Source organism: Staurois parvus, unplaced genomic scaffold (genome assembly GCF_062004578.1).
Source record: "Staurois parvus isolate SC_StPar_1 unplaced genomic scaffold, SC_StPar_1.0 ptg000086l, whole genome shotgun sequence".
Lineage (NCBI taxonomy): Eukaryota > Metazoa > Chordata > Amphibia > Anura > Ranidae > Staurois > Staurois parvus.
In genome coordinates this window covers 8,009,620-8,033,152 of record NW_028317882.1, presented here as the reverse complement: position 1 = coordinate 8,033,152, position 23,533 = coordinate 8,009,620, and the positions used below count along the sequence as shown (strand labels likewise).

The following is a 23,533-nucleotide window of genomic DNA, read 5'->3' as shown; positions in this document are numbered from 1 at the left end:
TGGTACAAGACCGCCACCTGGCGGATAGGTGAGAAATAGCTTATGTACATACATTTCTCAACTAGCCAATCAAGAAGCCTGGTGGGAGGGTATCTTAGAACAATGGGTTAGTTGGTATAAAAGCCCATGCACCTTTAGAAAGAAAAAACTCATCAAAAGAAAAAAACCTGACTGAAGAAAGACCTCATTAGAAGAAAATCTGAAGACATCTGAAGAGACCTCTCTATAACCCCTCTTCCATCCTTTCAAACTTCCAAAACTTTACTAAATTTCTAAATCTCTGTACTCCTAACTTCCTACATTCTCCCATACTAAATATCTATCACTTGCCCTGTGACATCATTCTAAAGGCGTTCCATTGCCAGCTGAATCCACGGGAGAGTTTCATAATCTGAATTCCGGGTGTGGTGAGACTGTCCATTTAATTTTGCATTGCCTATTTTCTCTGTTGTGTAGAGTCATAGAATTACCTTAGTGTATCACAACTATATTGGGTAGTTATATATATGTAGAGAGATCCTGTTTTACTGTTAAAATTGTTTGGTGTCATATTATAAATTTTTCATATTTCATAATTTATTAAATATTAATAATCAGAGTATAATTTATCAGAGAATATATTCTTCCATTGCTATGGCCACGTAATGAGAGAAAATAACCTTTGAGATACTCGAAATTATTAGTTATTAATAAATTTAATTTTTAATCAGTATCATCTAGAAATTATTATATTGATATCATTATTTAGAAACATTATTATTGTGTATTATATCGGCATAGTATATCTTTGAACGTGTGTATCAATATTCATTTATCACCAGTCTTTTGCGTTTTGTGTTAATATATATATAATTTTTGTACATAAATAAATTTTTATATTTATCTATTATAAGGCAAATTTTGTGTGTATGGTACGAAATCATACTGGCTAAAAGAAAGGGACACGCCCTTTATAAGTAGGATAAATCCTTACATAAACCACCACAATATTATTTTTTCCACACAAATAGAGCTTTCTGTTGATGGCATTTAATCATCACTTTTTTTGCACTATAAATCAAGAACAAATTAATTGCAATAAAAAATCAAATAAAAAAAATTATAAATACAATTTCTTTATAAACCTAGATCAAAATGTATACTGCTACATGTGTTTTGATAAAAAAAATCCCAATTAGTGTATTTAATTGGTTTGCATGAAAGTTATACCATCAGTACACAATCAAAACTAAAAGGTGTTTATTACTTCTGCAGTATTCATCTATTTCTGCATGGTGACACCTATAACTACAAATGGTGGTATGGAGTTCGATTATATTCCTCATATGGAATTCTTGGTATGCAAGGTAAGATATTAGACAACTGTCTACTTTTGTATACTATTGTATATATGCTAGTTATCTACTGAATCAGTTGTATCTTTTACAAAATGTATTTTCTGGCACCATCTAGAGCGTATTGAGAGTACTGGATTGCCACTGCAGATATACACTCAATTATGTATACCTGTTCAATTGCTTGGTAACACAGATTGCAAACCGGCCACATGGCAGCAACTCAATCCATTTAGGTATCTAGATGTGGTAAAAATAACCATGAGCATCAGAATGGGGAAGAAAGGGGATTCAAGTGACTTTGACCGTGGCATGGTTGTTGGTGCCAGATGGGCTGGTCTGAGTATTTCAAAAACTGCTGATCTTCTGCAATTTTCAAGCACAAAATGGTCCGAAAAAGAGAAAATATCTAGTGAGTGGCAGTTGTGTGAACAAAAAGGCTTTGTTGATGTCAGAGGAGAATTGGCAGACTGGTTCGAGATGATAGCAAGGCAACAGTAACTCAAATAGCCACTCGGTACAACCAAGATATGCAGAATACCATCTCTGAACGCACAACACATCGAGCCTTGAAGCAGATGGGCTACAGCGGCAGAAGACCACATTGGGTATCACTCTTGTCAGCTAAGAACAGGAAACGGAGGCTACAATTCACACAGGCTCACCAAAATTAGACAATAGAAGATTGGAAAAATATTGCCTAGTCTGATGAGTCTTGATTTCAGCTGCGACATTCAGATGATAAGGTCAGAATTTGACGTAAACAACATGAAAGCATGGAACCATCTTGCCTTGTATCAATGGTTCAGGCTGGTGGTGGTGTAATGGTGTGGGGATATTTTCTTAGCACACTTTGGGCCCCTTAGTACCAGTGGAGCATTGTTTAAATGCCACGGCCTACCTGAGTATTGTTGCTGACCATGTCCATCCCTTTATGACTACAGTGTACCCATCTTCTGATGGCTACTTCCAGCAGGATAAAATGTCACAAAGCTCAAATCATCTCAAACTCGTTTCTTGAACATGACAATGACTTCACTGTACTCCAATGGCCTCCACAGTCACCAGTTCTCAATCAAATAGAACACCCTTTGGAATGTGGTGGAATGGGATATTCGCATCATGGATGTGCAGCCGACAAATCTGCAGCAACTGCGTGATGCTACCATGTCAATATGGACTAAAATCTCTGAGGAATGTTTCCAGCATCTTGTTGAATCTATGCCATGGAGAATTAAAGTGGTTCTAAAGGCTCAAGGTTTTTTACCATCATGCATGAAGGTAAAAAACCTTGTGTGCAGCGCAGCGCCCCCCACCCAATCCTTACCTGAGCCCCCTCCGATCCAGCAATGTTCTTGATGGACTCTGCTGTCTGGGGACTCTTCCTCCTTATTGTCTGAGACAGCAGCGGGAATGCATTGACACCCACTGCTGTCAATCACAGCCAGTGGGCCAATGAGGAGAGAGTGGGGCCAAGTCATGGCTCTATGCGTCTTATGGATGCATAGAGCAGTGGCTCAGGTGTGAGCACGTAGCACTGCCCCCAAGGTGAATGGATTTTCCTGGGGGCACTGCTTGAGGGGGAGGAGCCAGGAGCACCAGCGAGGACCCAAAAAGAAGAGGATCAGGGCTGCTCTGTGCAAAACCACTGCACAGCGCAGGTAAGTATGATGGGTTTGTTGTTTAAAAAACAAACAAAAACAAAGCTTTAGTGTCACTTTAACCAGTTGCTAACCAGCCACAGTACATATACTGCGGCAGGGCAGCACCGCTGCGCAAGATCAGGTGTATATTTACGTGATTTAACATTGCGGGTAGGGGGCGCGCGCGCGCCCTACCCGCTCCGCCGATCGTGGCCACGGGTGTCAATCACCTGGTCCCGGTCAGTGATTAGCCGCAGGAGCCCGGCGATTACCGGCAATCACTGACAGGGAGCATGGCTGCAGTGTTTACACTGCAGCACTCCTCCCTGTCAGTTTCCAGCACACTGTTCAGGATAGCAGAGCTTAGCTTTCCAGATCAGTGTGTTCCTGTGAAGTACACATCCCCGCCCCCTAGTAAAACACTCCCCTCACACAAATAACCCTTTGATTGCCTAAAAATGTTAACCCCTTCCTCCCCAGTGCCTATAGTACAGTGTCAATGTTTTTTTTTTTTTTTTGCACTGATCACTGTATTGTTGTCACTGGAGATGTCAGTGACCCCAAGTCAGTTCCCCCCAATGTCAGAATGTCCGCCGCAGTCCCGCCATAAGTCACTGATAGCCATCATAAGTCGCTGATCATTTTTAGTATTAAAAAAAACAAAATTCCAGTATCTATACTTCCATTTTTAGATGCTATAACTTTAATGTAAACTAATTAATTGACACGCATTGGAATTTTTTTTTCTAGCAAAGACATGTCGCAGAATACATTTTGGCCTAAATTTCTGAAAAAATTTGATTTTTAAATTTTTTTACTGGACATGTTTTATAGCAAAATGTCCAAAATATTGTTTTTTTTTTCTCAAAATTGTCGGTCTTTTTTTTATAAAGTAAAAAATAAAAAGCGCAAAGGCGATCAATTACCACCAAAAGAAAGCTCGATTTGAGATGAAAAAAGGACGTAAATTTAATTTGGGTGCAGCATTGCATAACTGCGCAATTGTCAGTTAAAGTAACACAGCGCCATAACACAAACCACTTATGTAACCACTTCCTGACCACCCTATAGCAGAAATACAGCTACAGGGTGGCACGGGTGCGCAAAATTATATATATATATATATATATATATATATATATACAGTGGGGCAAAAAAGTATTTAGTCAGCCACCAATTGTGCAAGTTCTCCCACCTAAAAAGATGAGAGAGGCCTGTAATTGGCATCATAGGTAGACCTCAACTATGAGAGACAAAATGAGAAAAAAAATCCAGACAGACAATCACATTGGCTGATTTAGAAAGAATTTATTTGCAAATTATAGTGGAAAATAATTATTTGGTCAATATAAAAAGTTCATCTCAATACTTTGTTATATATCCTTTGTTGGCAATGACAGAGGTCAAACGTTTCCTGTAAGTCTTCACAAGGTTGGCACACACTGTTGCTGGTATGTTGGCCCATTCCTCCATGCAGATCTCCTCTAGAGCAGTGATGTTTTAAGGGCTGTCGCTGGGCAACACGGACTTTCAACTCCCTCCAAAGGTTTTCTAAGGGTTGAGATCTGGAGACTGGCTAGGCCACTCCAGGACCTTGAAATGCTTCTTACGAAGCCACTCCTTCGTTGCCCGGGCGGTATGTTTGGGATCATTGTCTAGTTGGAAGATCCAGCCACGTTTCATCTTCAATGCCCTTGCTCATGGAAGGAGGTTTACACTCAAAATCTCACGATACATGGCCCCATTCATTCTGTCCTGTACATGGATCAGTCATCCTGGTCCCTTTGCGGAGAAACAGCCCCAAAGCATGATGTTGCCACCCCCATGCTTCACAGTAGGTATGGTGTTCTTTGGATGCAATTCAGCATTCTCTCTCCTTCAAACACGACGAGTTGTGTTTCTACCAAACAGTTCTATTTTGGTTTCATCTGACCATATGACATTCTCCCAATCCTCTTCTGGATCATCCAAATGCTCTCTAGCAAACTTCAGACGGGCCCGGACATGTACTGGCTTAAGCAGGGGGACACGTCTCACACTGCAGGATCTGAGTCCCTGGCGGCGTAGTGTGTTGCTGATTGTAGCCTTTGTTACGTTGGTCCCAGCTCTCTGCAGGTCATTCACTAGGTCCCCCCGTGTGGTCCTGGGATTATTGCTCACCGTTCTTGTGATCATTTTGACCCCACGGGGTGAGATCTTGTGTGGAACCCCAGATCGAGGGAGATTATCAGTAGTCTTGTATGTCTTCCATTTTCTAATTATTGCTCCCATAGTTGATTTGTTCACACCAAGCTGCTTGCCTATTGCAGATTCAGTCTTCCCAGCCTGGTGCAGGTCTACAATTTTGTTTCTGGTGTCCTTCGACAGCTCTTTAGTCTTCACCATAGTGGAGTTTGGAGTGTGACTGTTTGAGGTTGTGGACAGGTGTCTTTTATACTGATAACAAGTTCAAACAGGTGCCATTGATACAGGTAATGAGTGCAGGACAGAGGAGCCTCTTAAAGAAAAAGGTACAGGTCTGTGAGAGCCAGAACTCTTGCTTGTTTGTAGGTGACCAAATACTTATTTTCCACCATAATTTGCAAATAAATTCTTTCCAAATCTGCCAATGTGATTTTCTGGATTTTTGTTTCTCATTTTGTCTCTCATAGTTGAGGTCTACCTATGATGCCAATTACAGGCCTCTCTCATCTTTTTAAGTGGAAGAACTTGCACAATTGGTGGCTGACTAAATACTTTTTTGCCCCACTGTATATACACGTGGTTCAGGCTCACATGGTATTCACACCCCTCCCAGATATCATCAGATTGCCTTCAGTACACCAGTAATCACATTTAACCCCTTGATTGCAAGGAACACGCTCATACACAATAAACCTAGTATAGTGTCTCAAAAAATGCAGCGTTAGTGAGATCAGCCCCAGCACCTGCCAGCACCTGCGTTTAGCCCCTACGCTTACCCCCCCCCTTCTCCCCCAGCAAGTGCAGTGTCAGTAGGTCACTTCACTTGATACATGGCACACAAAACCGCAGTGTTCAGGCCTGATCTCTGTTAGCACTTGCTGGTAAATTTTGATGACTCTCATATACAGCAAAGTGCCAGTACTAGTGCCACACTACCTTTTGGTGAACTGGCGAGCACCAGCAACCTAGTACATCCTGGTCTTTCACATACCTCTTAGATTGTAAGCTCGAAGGATCAGGCCCCCCTAACCCCCTTGTATTACACTGTATTGTTGCTGTATTGTCTCCCGTTATATTGTAAAGTGCTGAGCAAACTGTTATCGCTATATAAATCCTGAATAATAATAACAATAATACCAGCACTAAAGTATCACTTGGTGACGTGGTGAGTCCCATGAGTGCAGTACAAGCTGGTGTGGTGGCAAGCACCAGTATTGTCCTGCAGCCACCAAGAATTCGCGCACAGGCCTGTAGAGCCCCTAGTATCCTTTCCGAATGTGCTTGCAAATCCCGACTGGCAGCCCACAAATTCTGCAGCACCCGTACTTCCCTCATTCACTGCCCAACCTGGAATTCAGGCGGAAATAGCAAATTTAACTACTCCCCTTGATTTTTTGGAGCTGTTTTCCACGGGGAAGGGGTTTTCGAGAAAGTTGGGTTAGTATGGTTTAGTGCTTTAGCATTTGCCAACACATCTCCTCTACACTAGTCATGCATGGGCTTCACACGCATATAATTTATGGAATTATTCATTACAAGAATCGTTTATTGATTGGACTTTTAGTATGCTAATAAATTATTTTATAACTTACACTCCTGAGTATGCTGGGGATGTTTACTTATATCAGCTGTCCTAAGCGCGCTATATGGATTAGTGGATGTAAACGAACCACCTGTCCATTTACACCCGACTGCCATCTGATCCATTTTAGCCAGAAGGAGGGAAACATATCCCCATCGATTGGTTTTTAGCAGATCGGATTGGATGTAGGCGGATGTAAGTGAACACATGTCCGTTTATATCCGAAGCTTCATAGAAGAAAATAGAGGTTCCAATGAGGTCCACCTGAAAAAAGGACAGGTATATCCTATCAGAACATTTGTGTGAAAGGGGCCATACACTTAAGTTACATGCCTTTTAACCATCTCAATACTGGGCATCGTTACCCCCTTCCTGCCCAGACCAATTTTCAGCTTTCAGCGCTCTCACACTTTACTCAGTCATGCAACATTGTACCCAAATAAAATGTTTGTCCTTTTTTTCACATAAATAGACCTTTCTTTTTGTGGTATTTAATTAGCACTGGGTTTTTTATTTGTTGCACTGTAAATTAAAAAATACCCCAACATTTTAAGAAAAACCCCCGCATTTTTCTTCGTTTCTGTTATAAAATGTATATCATTTTTCTTCATAAATTTGGGCCAAAATGTATACTGCTACATTGCTTTGGTGAAAATAATCCCAATCCATGTGTATTATTTGGTCTGTGTGGAAGTTATAGAGTCAACAAGCTATGGTACCAATCATTGAAAATTGAACATACCTGATCAAACCCAGACAGATGTTGATCACTGATACAGAAGTGGATGAGCACTGGTACACCGTGACAGATATTGATCACTGGTACAGATGTTGATCACTGGTACAGAAGTGGATGAGCACTGGTACACCGTGACAGATATGGATCACTGGTACAGATGTGGATCACTGGTACAGATGTGGATGACCACTAGTACACCAAAACGGATGTGGATCACTGATACTGTGTGACAGATGTTGATCACTGGTACTGTGACAGATGTGGATCACGGGTACTGTGACAGATGTGGATCAGTGGCACTGAGACAAATGTGGATCACGGGTACTGTGACAGATATGGATCACAGATGTGTATCATCGGTACTGTGACAGATGCTGATCACAGTTGTGGATCATGGGTACTGTAAGAGATGTGGATCACTGACACTGTGACAGATGTGGATCACTGGCACTGTGACAGATGTGGCTCACGGGTACTGCGATAGATGAGGATCACAGATGTGGATCACGGGTACTGTGACAGATGTGGATCAAGGTACGGTGACAGATGTGGATCACTGGCACTGTGACAGATGTGGATCACTGGCACTGTGACAGGTGTGGATCGCTGGCACTGTGACAGGTGTGGATCGCTGGCACTGTGACAGGTGTGGATCGCTGGCACTGTGACAGGTGTGGATCGCTGGTACTGTACCAGGGTGATGTGTGGGCGATGTGCTTGTGTGTACTTGCTGATTGGCTCTGCTTCTCCTCACTCAAGGGCTCTGTGTGAGGAGAGGCAGAGCCACTCAAAGGAATGGCGGCTTTATTGACAGCACATGATCAGAAGGGCCGTGATTGGACACAGCCATCATGTGATCAGAAGGGCCAATCAAAGGGTCCTTCTGACGAGGGACACAGGCACACTGAGAGCACGGTTGTGCGCATGTTCTATAGGACATTCCTGAACGTTCACACAGAACAGCAAAACTCCCACCTGGCTGTTTTTAAGCGGTTAATAAGCACAACAATCAATAATAGTTTCTAATGTGTTACTTAAACTTTGAATTTTGTAATTGCAGCAAAATGTGGTTCTACTTAGTATTGATTCGGGGAGCTGAATACAAATGCATGCCACACTTTTCAGATATTTGTTTAAATATTTTATAACCAATTATCATTTTCCTTCCACTTCACAATTATGTGCCACTTTGTGTTGGTCTATCACATAAAATCCCAATAAAATACATTTACATTTTTGGTTGTAACATGACAAAATGTGGAGCATTTCAAGAAGGTATGAATACTTTTTCAAGACACTGTATATAAAAACATTATAAATACCTTTTTCCCTGCTGAGAAAACTGACCACGCTGTGCTCTCGTGCTTAGTGTGGTCAGTTTTTAATAGAAAAAAAGGAAGCAATACAAAGAACAGCAAACTTGTTAATACATGTACATGGTACAGCAGGCACATATCAGGAATATGAAATGTTGTGTTTACATATTCTTTAAATATCAGAACTGTCTGCTTTACCATAGGTGTTTATTTGTATCAACAAATAAACCAGCGCTATATTGTTCATCTTAATTTCACTAATCAGAGTTTTTAGTTTTGTACATACGGCGCAATTTCTTTATTTACTGCAGTACGAATTGTCTATTTGAAAGATTACCAGGAAAGTAAGCATGACATGAGCTAGTAGCAGGCACAAATAGGTGTCTATACATATATTTAGCCTGGCCACAGATGGATGGAAAACCAGCTGGTTCATAAAGGACTGGCCGAGTATCGATCCATCTACGGCTATTTCCAGAAGTCAATTTATGATCACCTTCCCTCAAACAGAAGTGTTGAAAATGTTTCATTTGATCAGTGCATGCAGCCAATTGGCTGCAGTGCTGATCAATGTATTGTGACAGTGCAGGAGTCCCCTCTGTCAGAATTCAGTACCACAGCGGGGAGGATTCCCCCATCCACCAAGCTTATGTAGGTGCCAGAATCTGTTTGTTTTTTTTAATCAGCCTTCTGGGTGATCATAAAAAATTTATCCATTTATGGCAGTTCGTAGATTATGTTAATGAATCTCCATGCTACTGCAGGAGCCCCAGAACCCAAGAAACATACTGTATGCAGATAGTGATTTTTGTCTCAGCGACTACTGTACATAAAGAAATGAGAAAAATATTGAAGCCTCTATTTCTGATTTTCTTTCTGAAAATACTAGCTGCCTGCAGCATGTCTATGACATGTTTGTTTCTATAAGATACTCAGTGCATATTTTCATTGTGTACTGTGTTCACTAGTTTTTACTTTTCCTTTTGTTTTTCTAACTTGACCTAGGTGCTGTAAAATATTCTATGCATGTTATGAATATTTAGTATGTACTGTAAAGATTATGTTCTTCTAGTTGAGGGATTCCTCTGGCAGCCCAATATCAACCGTTGTTTTAGTATAAAGTCTATGCTTTGTAATACTGATGACTCTGTAGTTCAGTGTACTCAGTCCATCTCTGTGCATTCGTTTTCTAGCTTTTTCTATCAGCGGCACACTGGTTGAAAAAAGAAAAAAGAAAAGAAAATCATATAAGTAGAAGTCGCTCCTGTGATCAGAATTCAAACATCCTGCCTTCTAATCTCATTTCTATACAGCAAGATTGTATCTCTTTTCTTACAAACTTTCTCTTGTCAGAAACACATGAAAAAAGCTGAAAGTCAGTGGAAGACACCAAACAGCTACTAAATCTGTGGTATAGCTGATAACTTGCTGACACATACTGTACCAACTAATCCACCCAACACAATCAGCAATACAATCTATCATTCCTGGTGACTAATCACAACCACACAAGACTAAAGGAATGAATCAAGTGGACTATCAGTGGGACAAGTCCTAAATTAGAAAGGGTGATTAGGTAAGGGGGATTGTGACAGTGAGCTGGAGATTTTTTGGAATAGTGTACTTAACCTTTAAAGCCAATGGGTAAGCATAATCTTATTGCCAGGCATCTAGCCTTTTAAAAAGGAGGTCATCAATTACATTCAAATATTTCTCTCCTAGCAGTTTTGATTTAAACTTTTAGTTTTTTTTTTTTTTTTTTGTTTTTTTTTTTGCTAAAAAACAGACTATGGTAAAATTGTGGCCTTTAAACTATAAGGAGAAAACCACAGGAATGAGTGGCATTTAGGACATCTGTGTATCCACTAGACTCTCCTCTATAGAGAAATGGGTAATGTCTGTTTGCAGATACAGAGTTATTAATGTTGGAATACAGTATTCATGAATTGTTTGTGCAACAATTACATCAGTATTCATTAGAGATTTATTCTTCAACCAGTAGATGGCAGTGTTTATAAGTTGGAAGTTGTATCTATGGTATACTTATGTCTTTTCTCTTAATACAGTTTCCTGTTTCCTTGTTGCAGTGAGCCAGAAAAACATATGTGGACTTGTGACATAAATGTAAGATTTGAGTAGCTGAGATGTGATCTGTAGAAATATGACATTGTAGATTTAGCTTCATTCCATGTTAATAATAAGATGTGTTCAGAATTCAGTCAGAGACATATGGTCACCAATTAGCATCTGAAAGGACAGAGCATCCTCTAGGCTGGAGGTGACACCTAGAGTCAGACTTTGTCACCTTCTAGAAATCTAAGAAGAACTCTAGACATTTCGGCTTCAGAGGCAGCGGGAGACCAAGAGAGGGCTCCGAGGAGTCTAGGAGCTCTGACGTATATCAGCAGATCAAAGGAATATAATATTTAATCTCTCATAAAAGCTAAAATATTAGTTGCAGAGAGATGAAAATACTTCCTTCAGATTGGACACACTGTAGGCTACATCTGCATGTAAAACTGTATTTGTAGCCTATGTAGAATCCTAGAGAAACGTAGAAAACGGTTATATGGCGCCTGATTGCGACAGCTGAACAGTGATTGGTACTGGCGTGATCAGACTGATGCGCTGGTGTCGGAAATTCAATCCCTGACTTGGTGATTCAAACCGTTCCTGGTCCAATAGATGTTGGGCATTTCAGTACCCAGAATGTCCTGTGGGCTGGTACAGGAACACCCCCCAGAGTTGATTGGCCAAGGGCTAATGTGCAGCCTACATCCATATTCCCATAAATTGAGGACCCTGAGATATGGACAGTGTGATTCGTACGGAGCTGGTTCTATTGACTGGCGGATCGCAGACTTTCTCTGACTTGCTCCAGTCGCAGGATAACTCTTGGTAAAAGTTTTATTTCTGTTTTTATTCCCTTTTATTTTATAGTCAACAGCCAATTGTGTGTCTTCTTGTATTTTCTGTATTATTTTTAACTCTTTATACTTTGTAGATATTTTATGCACTGCCCACTTTCAGGATTTTAAATCATAAAATTAATAAGTGACTTCTGGGTACTTAAGCTCGGGCTCATATCTCCGGAGAGATTGTATTGTATTGCAGTGTCTTTATATGCTCGGTCAAGTTCATTGCCAATCTGTATGCAATTGCACTGCGTGTTGGCAGATTGCATGCAGATTGTAAAGGTAACAGATCTGCCAGACGGAGATCTGTGTGTGTGTGGTGGCCCAGCAGACTAGTTTGCGGACAGACTGTTGAGTGGTGACAAGCTACCATTTGTGGTGTGTCTGGTGTGGGGGGGTGTGGACAGTGGAAGAGTGATTACCACCAGGGTTCTAGCTTGTAGGATAGCTGGAAGAATCCTAGAAGGGTGTGCCAATTGCTAGACTGCTCCCCAACCCTTAGCGTGCACCAGATTGTATATAAGATTCGTATTTGCCTGTGTGTGCTCAGCCAGCTGGATTGGAGTGGAGTCTCCCTCTATTGGTGGCCAGAGTTAGTGCGGGCTGTGAAAGTGTATCACAGCCGGTCTTCTATATATTCAAAGTCCCCCTCATTCCCTCTTACCCAAAGTTACAGCCGGACGTGCACGTCTCGGTTAGCTAGTCGCTGTGGGGGCGTGTGCATGTGGGTTGCATCCGTGACAGGACTGTGCACTGTCAGTTCTGTAGGGTTATATACAGTGTTTCTAACAGATTATGGGCTCAGTCATAGCCAGACACAGCAAATAAGTGCAATATACAGCAACAGAAAGAAAACTGCAACAAAATAAAAGAAATGGCCAGAAACACAGCTGCAACAAAGCTTTAATTTGCAAATCTGACAAACCAATACAACCAGTCTTGGAAATTCAAGATGAAAATGCTGCTACTAAGAAAGGATACTAGGAAATGTATAAATACAGTTGGGCCAGAAGACCCTTCAGATGAGTGGATAGAGAATGATCAGAAAGCTCTGAACACAATCTCTCTTAGCAGAGAAGATGATCAAATCATACATACTGTATATGTAGGTGTGAAAATGCTAAGGACATGTGGCAAGGATTACAAAAGGAGCATGAAAGAGCTTATCTCAGCAATAAACTGTACTTGATTAGAAAGCTATACCAAAACAAGCCGATGAAAAGCCAGGATATACAGGATTACATAAGGCACACCTTGGAAATGATTGAACATCTAAAAGGTATATGAGAAGCAACAAAAGATTTTCATATCACAGCAGTATTACTTAGTGGATTACCAGAAAGTTATGAAATGCTTGCCATAGCACTTAATGCACGTCCAGATAATGAACTGACACTGGAATATGTTAAGGGCAAGCTTGTGGATGAATATAAGTAGAGATGAGCGAAGTATTCAAAAATTCGATTCGGCTGATTCGGCGAATTCGAGGAATAAATTCGATCCGAGGCGAATATATTCGCTGCAAATTTAACTTATAAAAGGGTGTTTCTAGGCTTCAGAGAGCCTTTATATTAGTGCAGAACACTGTACCTTTAATTTAAATGCCCTTGGAGTCTGCTGGGGAAGAGAAATAATACTGTCAGTCAGTATGACATGCAGATGAGTGCCGTCGATCTTAGAATCACCGCACACTTCACTCATTTGGGCAGTCACGGGGCCAAAACCAGAGTGTGGAGCCACAGTGTGGCGGTGGAGGCAGCAGCAATGGGAGGCCATACAGCACCCTATGACAAAAATGGAACCCACCAGCAGTGTGAGGAGACCTGAAAGTGGCACATGGCAGAGTGTGGCGATGGAGACAGCAGCAATGGGAGGCCGTATAGGGACCCATGACACACTCTGGACCTGGCAGCAGCATGAGGAGGCGGTACAGGGGCCCATGACAGATTACGGGCCTGGCAGCAGCATGAGGAGTCGGTACGGGGGCCCATGGCAGATTACGGGCCTGGCAGCAGCAATGGGAGGCCATACAGCACCCTATGACAAAATGGAACCCACCAGCAGTGTGAGGAGACCTGAAAGTGGCACATGGCAGAGTGTGGCGATGGAGACAGCAGCAATGGGAGGCCGTACAGGGACCCATGAGACACTCTGGACCTGGCAGCAGCATGAGGAGGCGGTACGGGGGCCCATGGCAGATTACGGGCCTGGCAGCAGCAATGGGAGGCCCGTAATCTGCCAGCACCCTATGACAAAATGGAACCCACCAGCAGTGTGAGGAGACCTGAAAGTGGCACATGGCAGAGTGTGGCGATGGAGACAGCAGCAATGGGAGGCCGTACAGGGACCCATGACACACTCTGGACCTGGCAGCAGCATGAGGAGGCGGTACAGGGGCCCATGGCAGATTACGGGCCGGGCAGCAGCAATGGGAGGCCCGTAATCTGCCAGCACCCTATGACAAAATGGAACCCACCAGCAGTGTGAGGAGACCTGAAAGTGGCACATGTTTGGGGCATGATTCATGGCGGATTTAGTCAGTTGTGTCAGGAACTGGTGGTTTGAAATCCAGACTAATCCACGCCTGATTCATTTTAACAAACGTGAGTCTCTCCACACTTTGGGTGGACAGTCGTGTCCTCCGCGGAGTTACAATACCTCCTGCCGCACTAAACACGCGCTCCGATGCCACGCTACTGGCCGGGCATGACAGCCTTTCAAGGGCAAATTCAGCTAGTTGGGGCCAAAGGTCAAGTTTCGTTGCCCAGTAGTCAAGGGGATTGTCTACCTCGGTTGGCAGGGTGCTGTCCAAGTAGGCCCAAGCCTGTTGTTTGAGGTCCTGCTCCAGGTCCACCTGATGCTGCTGCTGCTGCGGCTGGTTAGTAGTTTCCTCACTGCGCTGGTGAAGAAAGCTACTCATCATCGACTGCAGACTGAGGCAGCTGCTGCTGGTGGAGCTGCCGCTGCTCCTACCACCCCACCCCTCCCCTGCTGCCATGGCAGCGGAACGCGAGCGCACAGGGCCCACAGTGTCTGAGGATGGACGTTGGCGCAGAAAGGCAGAGACCAACTGACTACATAGGTGGTTTTTATAGTACTTTATTTTGGCCTCCCTCTCAGCAGGTGTGAAAAAGGCCACCATTTTTGAACGGTAGCGAGGGTCCAACAAGGTGGACAGCCAAAAGTCATCCCTCTGTCTGATGGTTATTATTCGGCTGTCGCTACGCAAGCAACCGAGCATGCTACGGGCCATTTGTGCCAAGGAATGCGAGGGACTCCCTGCCTCCATCTCCACAGCATACTGCCACGGTGCGTCTGGGTCCTCTGTCTCCTCCTCCTCCTCCTCTACCAGATGCTCCTGCTCCTCCACTCCTGTCCGCTGAGTGGAAAAACCACCCATTTCACTCAATAATTCCTGAGCACCAATGTCCTCCTCTACCTCCTCCTCTTCTTCCTGTCCTGCCCCCACAGGGGTCATGTGGCGTTGAGATCTGTGCGCCACGTCTACCGCACCCTGACCAGCCATTGTTAACAGCATTTGTTCCAGGACGTGCAACAGAGGAATGACGTCGTTCATCCCCGACTCACGAATAGCGTGGCCTTCTCAAAGGGCCTGAGCAAGCGGCAGGTGTCACGCATGAGCTGCCAATGGCTGACATCAAAGTTACACAGGGGAGTACCTTTATCCGCTTGTAACATCAGGAAATCGGTGATGGCCTTTTGCTGTTCGTAAAGGCGGTCTAACATATGTAGGGTTGAATTCCACCTTGTTGCAACGTCACAGCATGAGGAGTCGGTACGGGGGCCCATGGCAGATTACGGGCCTGGCAGCAGCAATGGGAGGCCCGTAATCTGCCAGCACCCTATGAAAAAATGGAACCCACCAGCAGTGTGAGGAGACCTGAAAGTGGCACATGGCAGAGTGTGGCGATGGAGACAGCAGCAATGGGAGGCCGTACAGGGACCCATGACACACTCTGGACCTGGAAGCAGCATGAGGAGGCGGTACAGGGGCCCATGACAGATTACGGGCCTGGCAGCAGCATGAGGAGTCGGTACGGGGGCCCATGGCAGATTACGGGCCTGGCAGCAGCAATGGGAGGCCCGTAATCTGCCAGCACCCTATGACAAAATGGAACACACCAGCAGTGTGAGGAGACCTGAAAGTGGCACATGGCAGAGTGTGGCGATGGAGACAGCAGCAATGGGAGGCCGTACAGGGACCCATGAGAGACTCTGGACCTGGCAGCAGCATGAGGAGGCGGTACGGGGGCCCATGGCAGATTACGGGCCCGGCAGCAGCAATGGGAGGCCCGTAATCTGCCAGCACCCTATGACAAAATGGAACACACCAGCAGTGTGAGGAGACCTGAAAGTGGCACATGGCAGAGTGTGGCGATGGAGACAGCAGCAATGGGAGGCCGTACAGGGACCCATGAGACAGTGTGGACCTGGCAGCAGCATGAGGAGGCGGTACAGGGGCCCATGGCAGATTACGGGCCTGGCAGCAGCAATGGGAGGCCCGTAATCTGCCAGCACCCTATGACAAAATATACAGCACCAGCAGTGTGAAGAGACCTGAAAGTGGCACATGGCAGAGTGTGGCGATGGAGACAGCAGCAATGGGAGGCCGTACAGGGACCTATGAGACACTGTGGACCTGGCAGCAGCATGAGGAGGCGGTACGGGGGCCCATGGCAGATTACGGGCCTGGCAGCAGCAATGGGAGGCCCGTAATCTGCCAGCACCCTATGACAAAATGGAACACACCAGCAGTGTGAGGAGACCTGAAAGTGGCACATGGCAGAGTGTGGCGATAGAGACAGCAGCAATGGGAGGCCGTACAGGGACCCATGAGACACTGTGGACCTGGCAGCAGCATGAGGAGGCGGTACGGGGGCCCATGGCAGATTACGGGCCTGGCAGCAGCAATGGGAGGCCCGTAATCTGCCAGCACCCTATGACAAAATGGAACACACCAGCAGTGTGAGGAGACCTGAAAGTGGCACATGGCAGAGTGTGGCGATGGAGACAGCAGCAATGGAAGGCCGTACAGGGACCCATGAGAGACTCTGGACCTGGCAGCAGCATGAGGAGGCGGTACGGGGGCCCATGGCAGATTATGGGCCTGGCAGCAGCAAGAGGAGGCAGGCAGAACCGCCGTATCTTTATCACGGTTTTCCCAGGTTACCAAATGGCGACGCTGCATATGCTGACGCAACGCTGTAGTCCCAACATGGGCCCCCTGGCCACGCTTGACTTTCTGGCCACATAGTCGACATACGGCTACGTTTACTTCCTCGGGCGGCTTGACGAAAAATTGCCACACCGCCGAGTTGGAAACTTTGCCCCCGCTACTCCTCACTGGCTGACTGCTACTTCCTCCGTGCACACCGGCACCACTACTGGCCATGGTGGTAGGCTGCAGTGGAGCTGGTGCTCTACTCCGTGGCTGTTTGCCTCCACTGACACTGCTGCGACCCTGCTGCCTCCTGGGCAACCCACCGACTGTTTTGCTCGCTGCCAAGCTGGCACCCTCTTCTCCTGATGATGCGGAAGCAATAGCCTGATGACGACGAGGCTGCCAAGTGTGATCAGCCTCATCATCATCAATTAGGGTCTCCGCCTCACTACTAGCCCCCTCGGCTGCGTGTGGGTCAGGAGACAGACCTGTCTCTAGACCGGCTACCGAGCCACTCTCCTCGCCAGTACTTCTTCGCCTGGCTGCTGAAGAGGCGGATGTCTCCCCCCGTTCCTGACCGCCCTCTGTTAGCTCTTCCTCACTGTACAGTGGGGCTGAGCCCACAGCATGCGATACTTCGATTGGTGAGGGAACACCAAAGGACAGGGGCAGGTCGAGGACACGTGATTTCAGTGGGCTTGCTCCCGGGCCATGCCAACTAACGGTTGTGTCTGACGTACCCACCGACCGTTGGCTGTAGGTGTCAGAGGTGACCTGGGAAGAGGAAGACGACCGAGCCAACCAATCGATGACGGCAGGGTTGTCGGTGGAGACACGACCGCTGGATGACATCGGGAGCACTGGCCTCTGGCTGCGACTAGTGCTGCCTCGACCCCTTCCTCTGCTGCCACGTCTGCTCGCTCCTAAAACATTGCCTCCTCTGCCACTCCTCTGCATGTTGTCTGACATACTCTTTAATTCAACGATTCTGTGTCCCTGAGTAACAATTCTGTGTCCCTCAGTAACAATTCTGTGTCCCTGAGTAACAATTCTGTGTCCCTCAGTAACAATTCTGTGTCCCTCAGTAACAATTCTGTGTCTGTCCCTGAGTAACAGTTCTGTGTCCCTGAGTAACAATTCTGTGTCCCTCAGTAACAATTCTGTGTCCCTCAGTAACAATTCTGTGTCTGTCCCTGAGTAACAATTCTGTGTCCCTGAGTAACAATTCTGTGTCCCTCAGTAACAATTCTGTGTCCCTCAGTAACAATTCTGTGTCTGTCCCTGAGTAACAATTCTGTGTCCCTCAGTAACAATTCTGTGTCCCTCAGTAACAATTCTGTGTCTGTCCCTGAGTAACAATTCTGTGTCCCTGAGTAACAATTCTGTGTCCCCGAGTAACAATTCTGTGTCCCTCAGTAACAATTCTGTGTCCCTCAGTAACAATTCTGTGTCTGTCCCTGAGTAACAATTCTGTGTCCCTCAGTAACAATTCTGTGTCCCTCAGTAACAATTCTGTGTCTGTCCCTGAGTAACAATTCTGTGTCCCTGAGTAACAATTCTGTGTCCCTCAGTAACAATTCTGTGTCCCTGAGTAACGATTCTGTGTCCCTGAGTAACGATTCTGTGTCCCTCAGTAACAATTCTGTGTCCCTCAGTAACAATTCTGTGTCTGTCCCTGAGTAACAATTCTGTGTCCCTGAGTAACAATTCTGTGTCCCTGAGTAACAATTCTGTGTCCCTCAGTAACAATTCTGTGTCCCTCAGTAACAATTCTGTGTCTGTCCCTGAGTAACAATTCTGTGTCCCTCAGTAACAATTCTGTGTCCCTGAGTAACAATTCTGTGTCTGTCCCTGAGTAACAATTCTGTGTCCCTGAGTAACAATTCTGTGTCCCTCAGTAACAATTCTGTGTCCCTGAGTAACAATTCTGTGTCCCTCAGTAACAATTCTGTGTCTGTCCCTGAGTAACAATTCTGTGTCCCTCAGTAACAATTCTGTGTCTGTCCCTGAGTAACAATTCTGTGTCCCTGAGTAACAATTCTGTGTCCCTCAGTAACAATTCTGTGTCCCTCAGTAACAATTCTGTGTCTGTCCCTGAGTAACAATTCTGTGTCTGTCCCTGAGTAACAATTCTGTGTCCCTGAGTAACAATTCTGTGTCCTTCAGTAACAATTCTGTGTCCCTCAGTAACAATTCTGTGTCCCTCAGTAACAATTCTGTGTCCCTCAGTAACAATTCTGTGTCTGTCCCTGAGTAACAATTCTGTGTCCCTGAGTAACAATTCTGTGTCCCTCAGTAACAATTCTGTGTCCCTCAGTAACAATTCTGTGTCCCTCAGTAACAATTCTGTGTCTTTCCCTGAGTAACAATTCTGTGTCCCTGAGTAACAATTCTGTGTCCCTCAGTAACAATTCTGTGTCCCTCAGTAACAATTCTGTGTCTTTCCCTGAGTAACAATTCTGTGTCCCTCAGTAACAATTCTGTGTCCCTCAGTAACAATTCTGTGTCTGTCCCTGAGTAACAATTCTGTGTCCCTGAGTAACAATTCTGTGTCCCTGAGTAACAATTCTGTGTCCCTCAGTAACAATTCTGTGTCCCTCAGTAACAATTCTGTGTCTGTCCCTGAGTAACAATTCTGTGTCTGTCCCTGAGTAACAATTCTGTGTCCCTGAGTAACAATTCTGTGTCCCTCAGTAACAATTCTGTGTCCCTCAGTAACAATTCTGTGTCCCTCAGTAACAATTCTGTGTCTGTCCCTGAGTAACAATTCTGTGTCCCTGAGTAACAATTCTGTGTCCCTCAGTAACAATTCTGTGTCCCTCAGTAACAATTCTGTGTCTGTCCCTGAGTAACAATTCTGTGTCTGTCCCTGAGTAACAATTCTGTGTCCCTCAGTAACAATTCTGTGTCTGTCCCTCAGTAACAATTCTGTGTCTGTCCCTGAGTAACAATTCTGTCTGTCCCTGAGTAACAATTCTGTGTCCCTAAGTAACGGTTCTGTGTCCCTAAGTAACGGTTCTGTGTCCCTAAGTAACGGTTCTGTGTCCCTAAGTAACGATTGTGTGTCCCTAAGTAACGGTTCTGTGTCCCTAAGTAACGGTTCTGTGTCCCTAAGTAACGATTGTGTGTCCCTAAGTAACGGTTCTGTGTCCCTAAGTAACGGTTCTGTGTCCCTAAGTAACGATTGTGTGTCCCTAAGTAACGGTTCTGTGTCCCTAAGTAACGGTTCTGTGTCCCTAAGTAACGATTCTGTGTCCCTAATACAGAGAGGTCTGTCTCTCTTGAATGACCAGAGGCAAATGGAGAATTGTAAGATGGCCGCAATTTATAGCTCCACCATTACAAATTTTCCTAATATTCGAAACGAATTCCACTTCGCCGAGTTCGATTCGCTCATCTCTAAATATAAGTATGTAACAGAAAGCATTATTAGTGATGGTGCTTCTGTTGCAGAGTCAGCTTTGAAGACTAAAATTAGGAATAAAAACAGTAACATGCAACAAGAAACATTTGAATGCTTTGTGTGCGAGAAACAAGGACATTTAAAAGCAGAATGCAGAATCTGGAAAGCTAGAATGCTGAAACAAACTAAACTAGAAATAGCCAAAAGTGTGAAGGAAAAAAAATTATTTTCTTCAGATAATGAATGTTTTTCAATCCAAAAGTTGCGCCTCATCTTTGCAAGCATGGGGTGTTGATTCAGGAGCTACTTGACACATGACAAATGACAGAAATTTATTTATCAAAACAGAAAAAAATCACCACAGCTAATGGGCAAATAAGGGAATGAGAAGGAATAGGTGACGGTTTTCTTTACTGTCCTATTTCTCAGAGTGTCACCAGAAAGATACCTGTAAAAAATGTCCTGCATGTACTTGGTCTTGAAACTAATTTTTTGTCAGTGAAGAAACTCACAAAACAAGGCAATGTAGTAATGTTCCAAGGTGACAGTTTTGTCATCACAAAAGAGGATATCTTACTTGGAAAGGCTAAAATTACAGATGAACAGTATTAGCTGAACTGAAATGAGGTGGTTAATAGTGCCAAAGAGGAAACACATTCAAACTGTATTCACACATGGCAGAAGGCTTGGGCACGGAAGTTCTGACATAATAAAGAAATAATCTGAAAATGACTATGCAAGTGGAATAAACATTAGTCCATGTGATCACACAATCAAATGCACCAGCTGTATAAAAAGAAAAATGACAAGAAAAGCATTTCCAAAGCAGAGTAACAGCAGAGCTAAAAAACCTCTGGACTTACAGTAATTCATTCAGATCTTTGCGGTCCAATGGAAAAATTGACACCAGGAAAGAACAGGTATTTTCTCACTTTTATAGATAATTACTCCAGGGATACCAGACTATATCTGTTACACAACAAAAGTGAAGTACCGGAGAAACGTGGACATTATTTTGCTCAAGTAAGCAACAAATTAGGCAAAATGCTGAGTCTATTGCACACGGACAATGGAACTGAATATACAGGGGATAATACACAGGAAATTCTCAGAAAGCATGGCATAATACAGTATTTCAGTCTGCTGTACCATACAACCCAGAACAAAACAGGATTGCATAAAGACTGAACCATACTCTAGAATCATGCTTGATGCAGTTATGCCAACCACATACTGGGGGGAAGCAATTATGACTGCAAGCTATCCCTAAAATCGAAAATCAACTGAGAAAACTCCATATGAACTGTGGAATAGAAAGGCCCCGAATTTGAACCATCTAAAAATGTTTCAAAGCAAAGCCTATGTGCATATCCCAAAAGACAAAAGTACAAAATGGGATGTTCGCACAAAGGAAGGTATACTTGTGGAGTACAATGAATCTCAAAAGGGATACAGAATTTAACACCAAAACACAAACAAGGTAACCATCAGTAGAAGTGTAATTATAGATGAAACTTCAGTGTGTTAAAAATTTCATGAACTAACACAAACACTGAAAACTGAGCGAAATTCCATATCAGTGTCACATGAAGATAAGCAAAAGGGTGACATGGAAATAGAAAATAATGCAGACATTCCAAATACTGTAAAAGAATAAACCAGGCCACAAAAGGCTTCAATCAGGAAATCCACCAGAAGCAATAAAGACATCCCAGCCAAATGTCTGTCCTATGTTACTAATGTATCCTTAAAGCAGAGCCAGATTCATGGGATGAGATGCAAATACTTCCAACCCATGAGAACCAAAAGTGAATCAGAACTGCATATGAAGAAATTACATCTACCTTATGGTGCTTCAGCGTGCAATCAATTGCAAATGGGACTAATATAAGGAGTAGTTGTTGAGTTGGGGTAATTGAATACAGTGTTCATGTATTTTTGTGCAACAAATACATTAGTATTTAGTAGAGATATATTCTTTAACCAGTAGATGGCAGTGTTTATAAGTTTGTAGCTGCATCTATGGTATACGCCATGTCTTTTCTCTGTAAAAAGATTCCTGTTTACCGTATTTTCCGGCGTATAAGACGACTGGGCGTATAAGACGACCCCCCTACTTTTCCTGTTAAAATATAGGGTTTGGGCTATACTCGCCGTATAAGACTACCCCCCTCTTCCAACCAATCACGGCAAGCAATGTACCAGTATTTTCTGTGCACACTGTGCACACTGCATACAAAGCCTGCTTGGATTGGGTGGGTCAGCTCTCCCTGCCTGCCCAGCCCTGCCTGTCTCCAAGATACCATAAATTGCACAGAACTGCCACAGACATTATAATATTAATAATTAATTACCGTATCTCATAGCGTTAAGGGGACAAGGTCGGATGCAGCAGTACCATACCGGTACTTCCGAGCTGACACTTCTGCACATGTCTAGGGCAGCAGTAGACGATCACTGATCACCATTCCTCGCAGAACTGCATGAGACGTCGGATGCAGCCGTTCAGTGCTCGATTGATCGTGACTGAAACTGTGACATGCGCAGAATCACTGTGTATCCCTTCTCTGCATATCACAGTTTCAGTCAAGCTCAATCGAGCACTGCTGCATCCGACGTCTCATGCAGTTCTGCGAGCTACGGTGATCCGCGATCGTCTACTGCTGCCGAAGACATGCGCAGTAGCGTCAACCCGGAAGTATGGTAAGGTTTCAGCACAGCACCCGGCGTATAAGACGACCCCCGACTTTGTAGACGATTTCCAGGGGTTAAAATGTCGTCTTATACGCCGGAAAATACGGTACTTGTTGCAGGTAAGAAGAAAAACATGTGTGGACTGTGCACTGTCTGTTCTGCAGGGCTATATACAGAATTTCTAACAATTATTTTTTCTTTTCTTTTCAGGTATAGCTGTGTACAGATGTAAAAACAACCTTCTTACGTGCAGGTCAAGCTACCACCCTGGAACATACTGAAGGTTCTCCACTTTTTTTCTTCAACCTTGGGCAGATGTCCTTTCTCTTCCATGCTGTCAGCTCAGTTCCAAGTCACATCTATATAGCATTGAAGGGTAATGTGCTACTTTAACTAGGACCAACGTACTTTTTTAAATCACTGATAACTTTGAACTGTTTTTTCCTACTGCTGAAACTCTTCATGTCCCTGTGTCTATTCTTAATAAATAATTCCAATTGTCACACAAATATGATATAAATACATTTTCAGACCATTCTCT

General features: G+C 44.2%; 1 protein-coding gene and 1 long non-coding RNA gene across 3 annotated transcripts in view; one reads left to right on the top strand and one right to left on the bottom strand.

The window, feature by feature from the left end:
- Window positions 1-1,250: 1,250 nt before the first annotated feature.
- LOC149468503 (uncharacterized) lies at window positions 1,251-23,501 on the top strand. 2 transcript variants are annotated; one of them, XR_016311697.1, is made up of 2 exons: window positions 1,251-1,346; window positions 23,203-23,501. It is a non-coding gene; the product is annotated as an uncharacterized LOC149468503 (long non-coding RNA). The 2 variants fall into 2 exon arrangements; XR_016311698.1 differs by lacking the exon at window positions 1,251-1,346 and adding an exon at window positions 10,872-10,922.
- The window catches only part of LOC149468502 (beta-1,4-galactosyltransferase 1-like), a 170,677-nt gene continuing 155,752 nt past the window's right edge, over window positions 8,609-23,533 (bottom strand). The window contains exon 7 of the mRNA XM_089670016.1: window positions 8,609-10,011. Within this exon, the coding sequence (XP_089526142.1) occupies window positions 9,867-10,011 (145 nt within the window). The 3' untranslated portion in view covers window positions 8,609-9,866. The remainder of the gene's footprint in view (window positions 10,012-23,533) is intronic.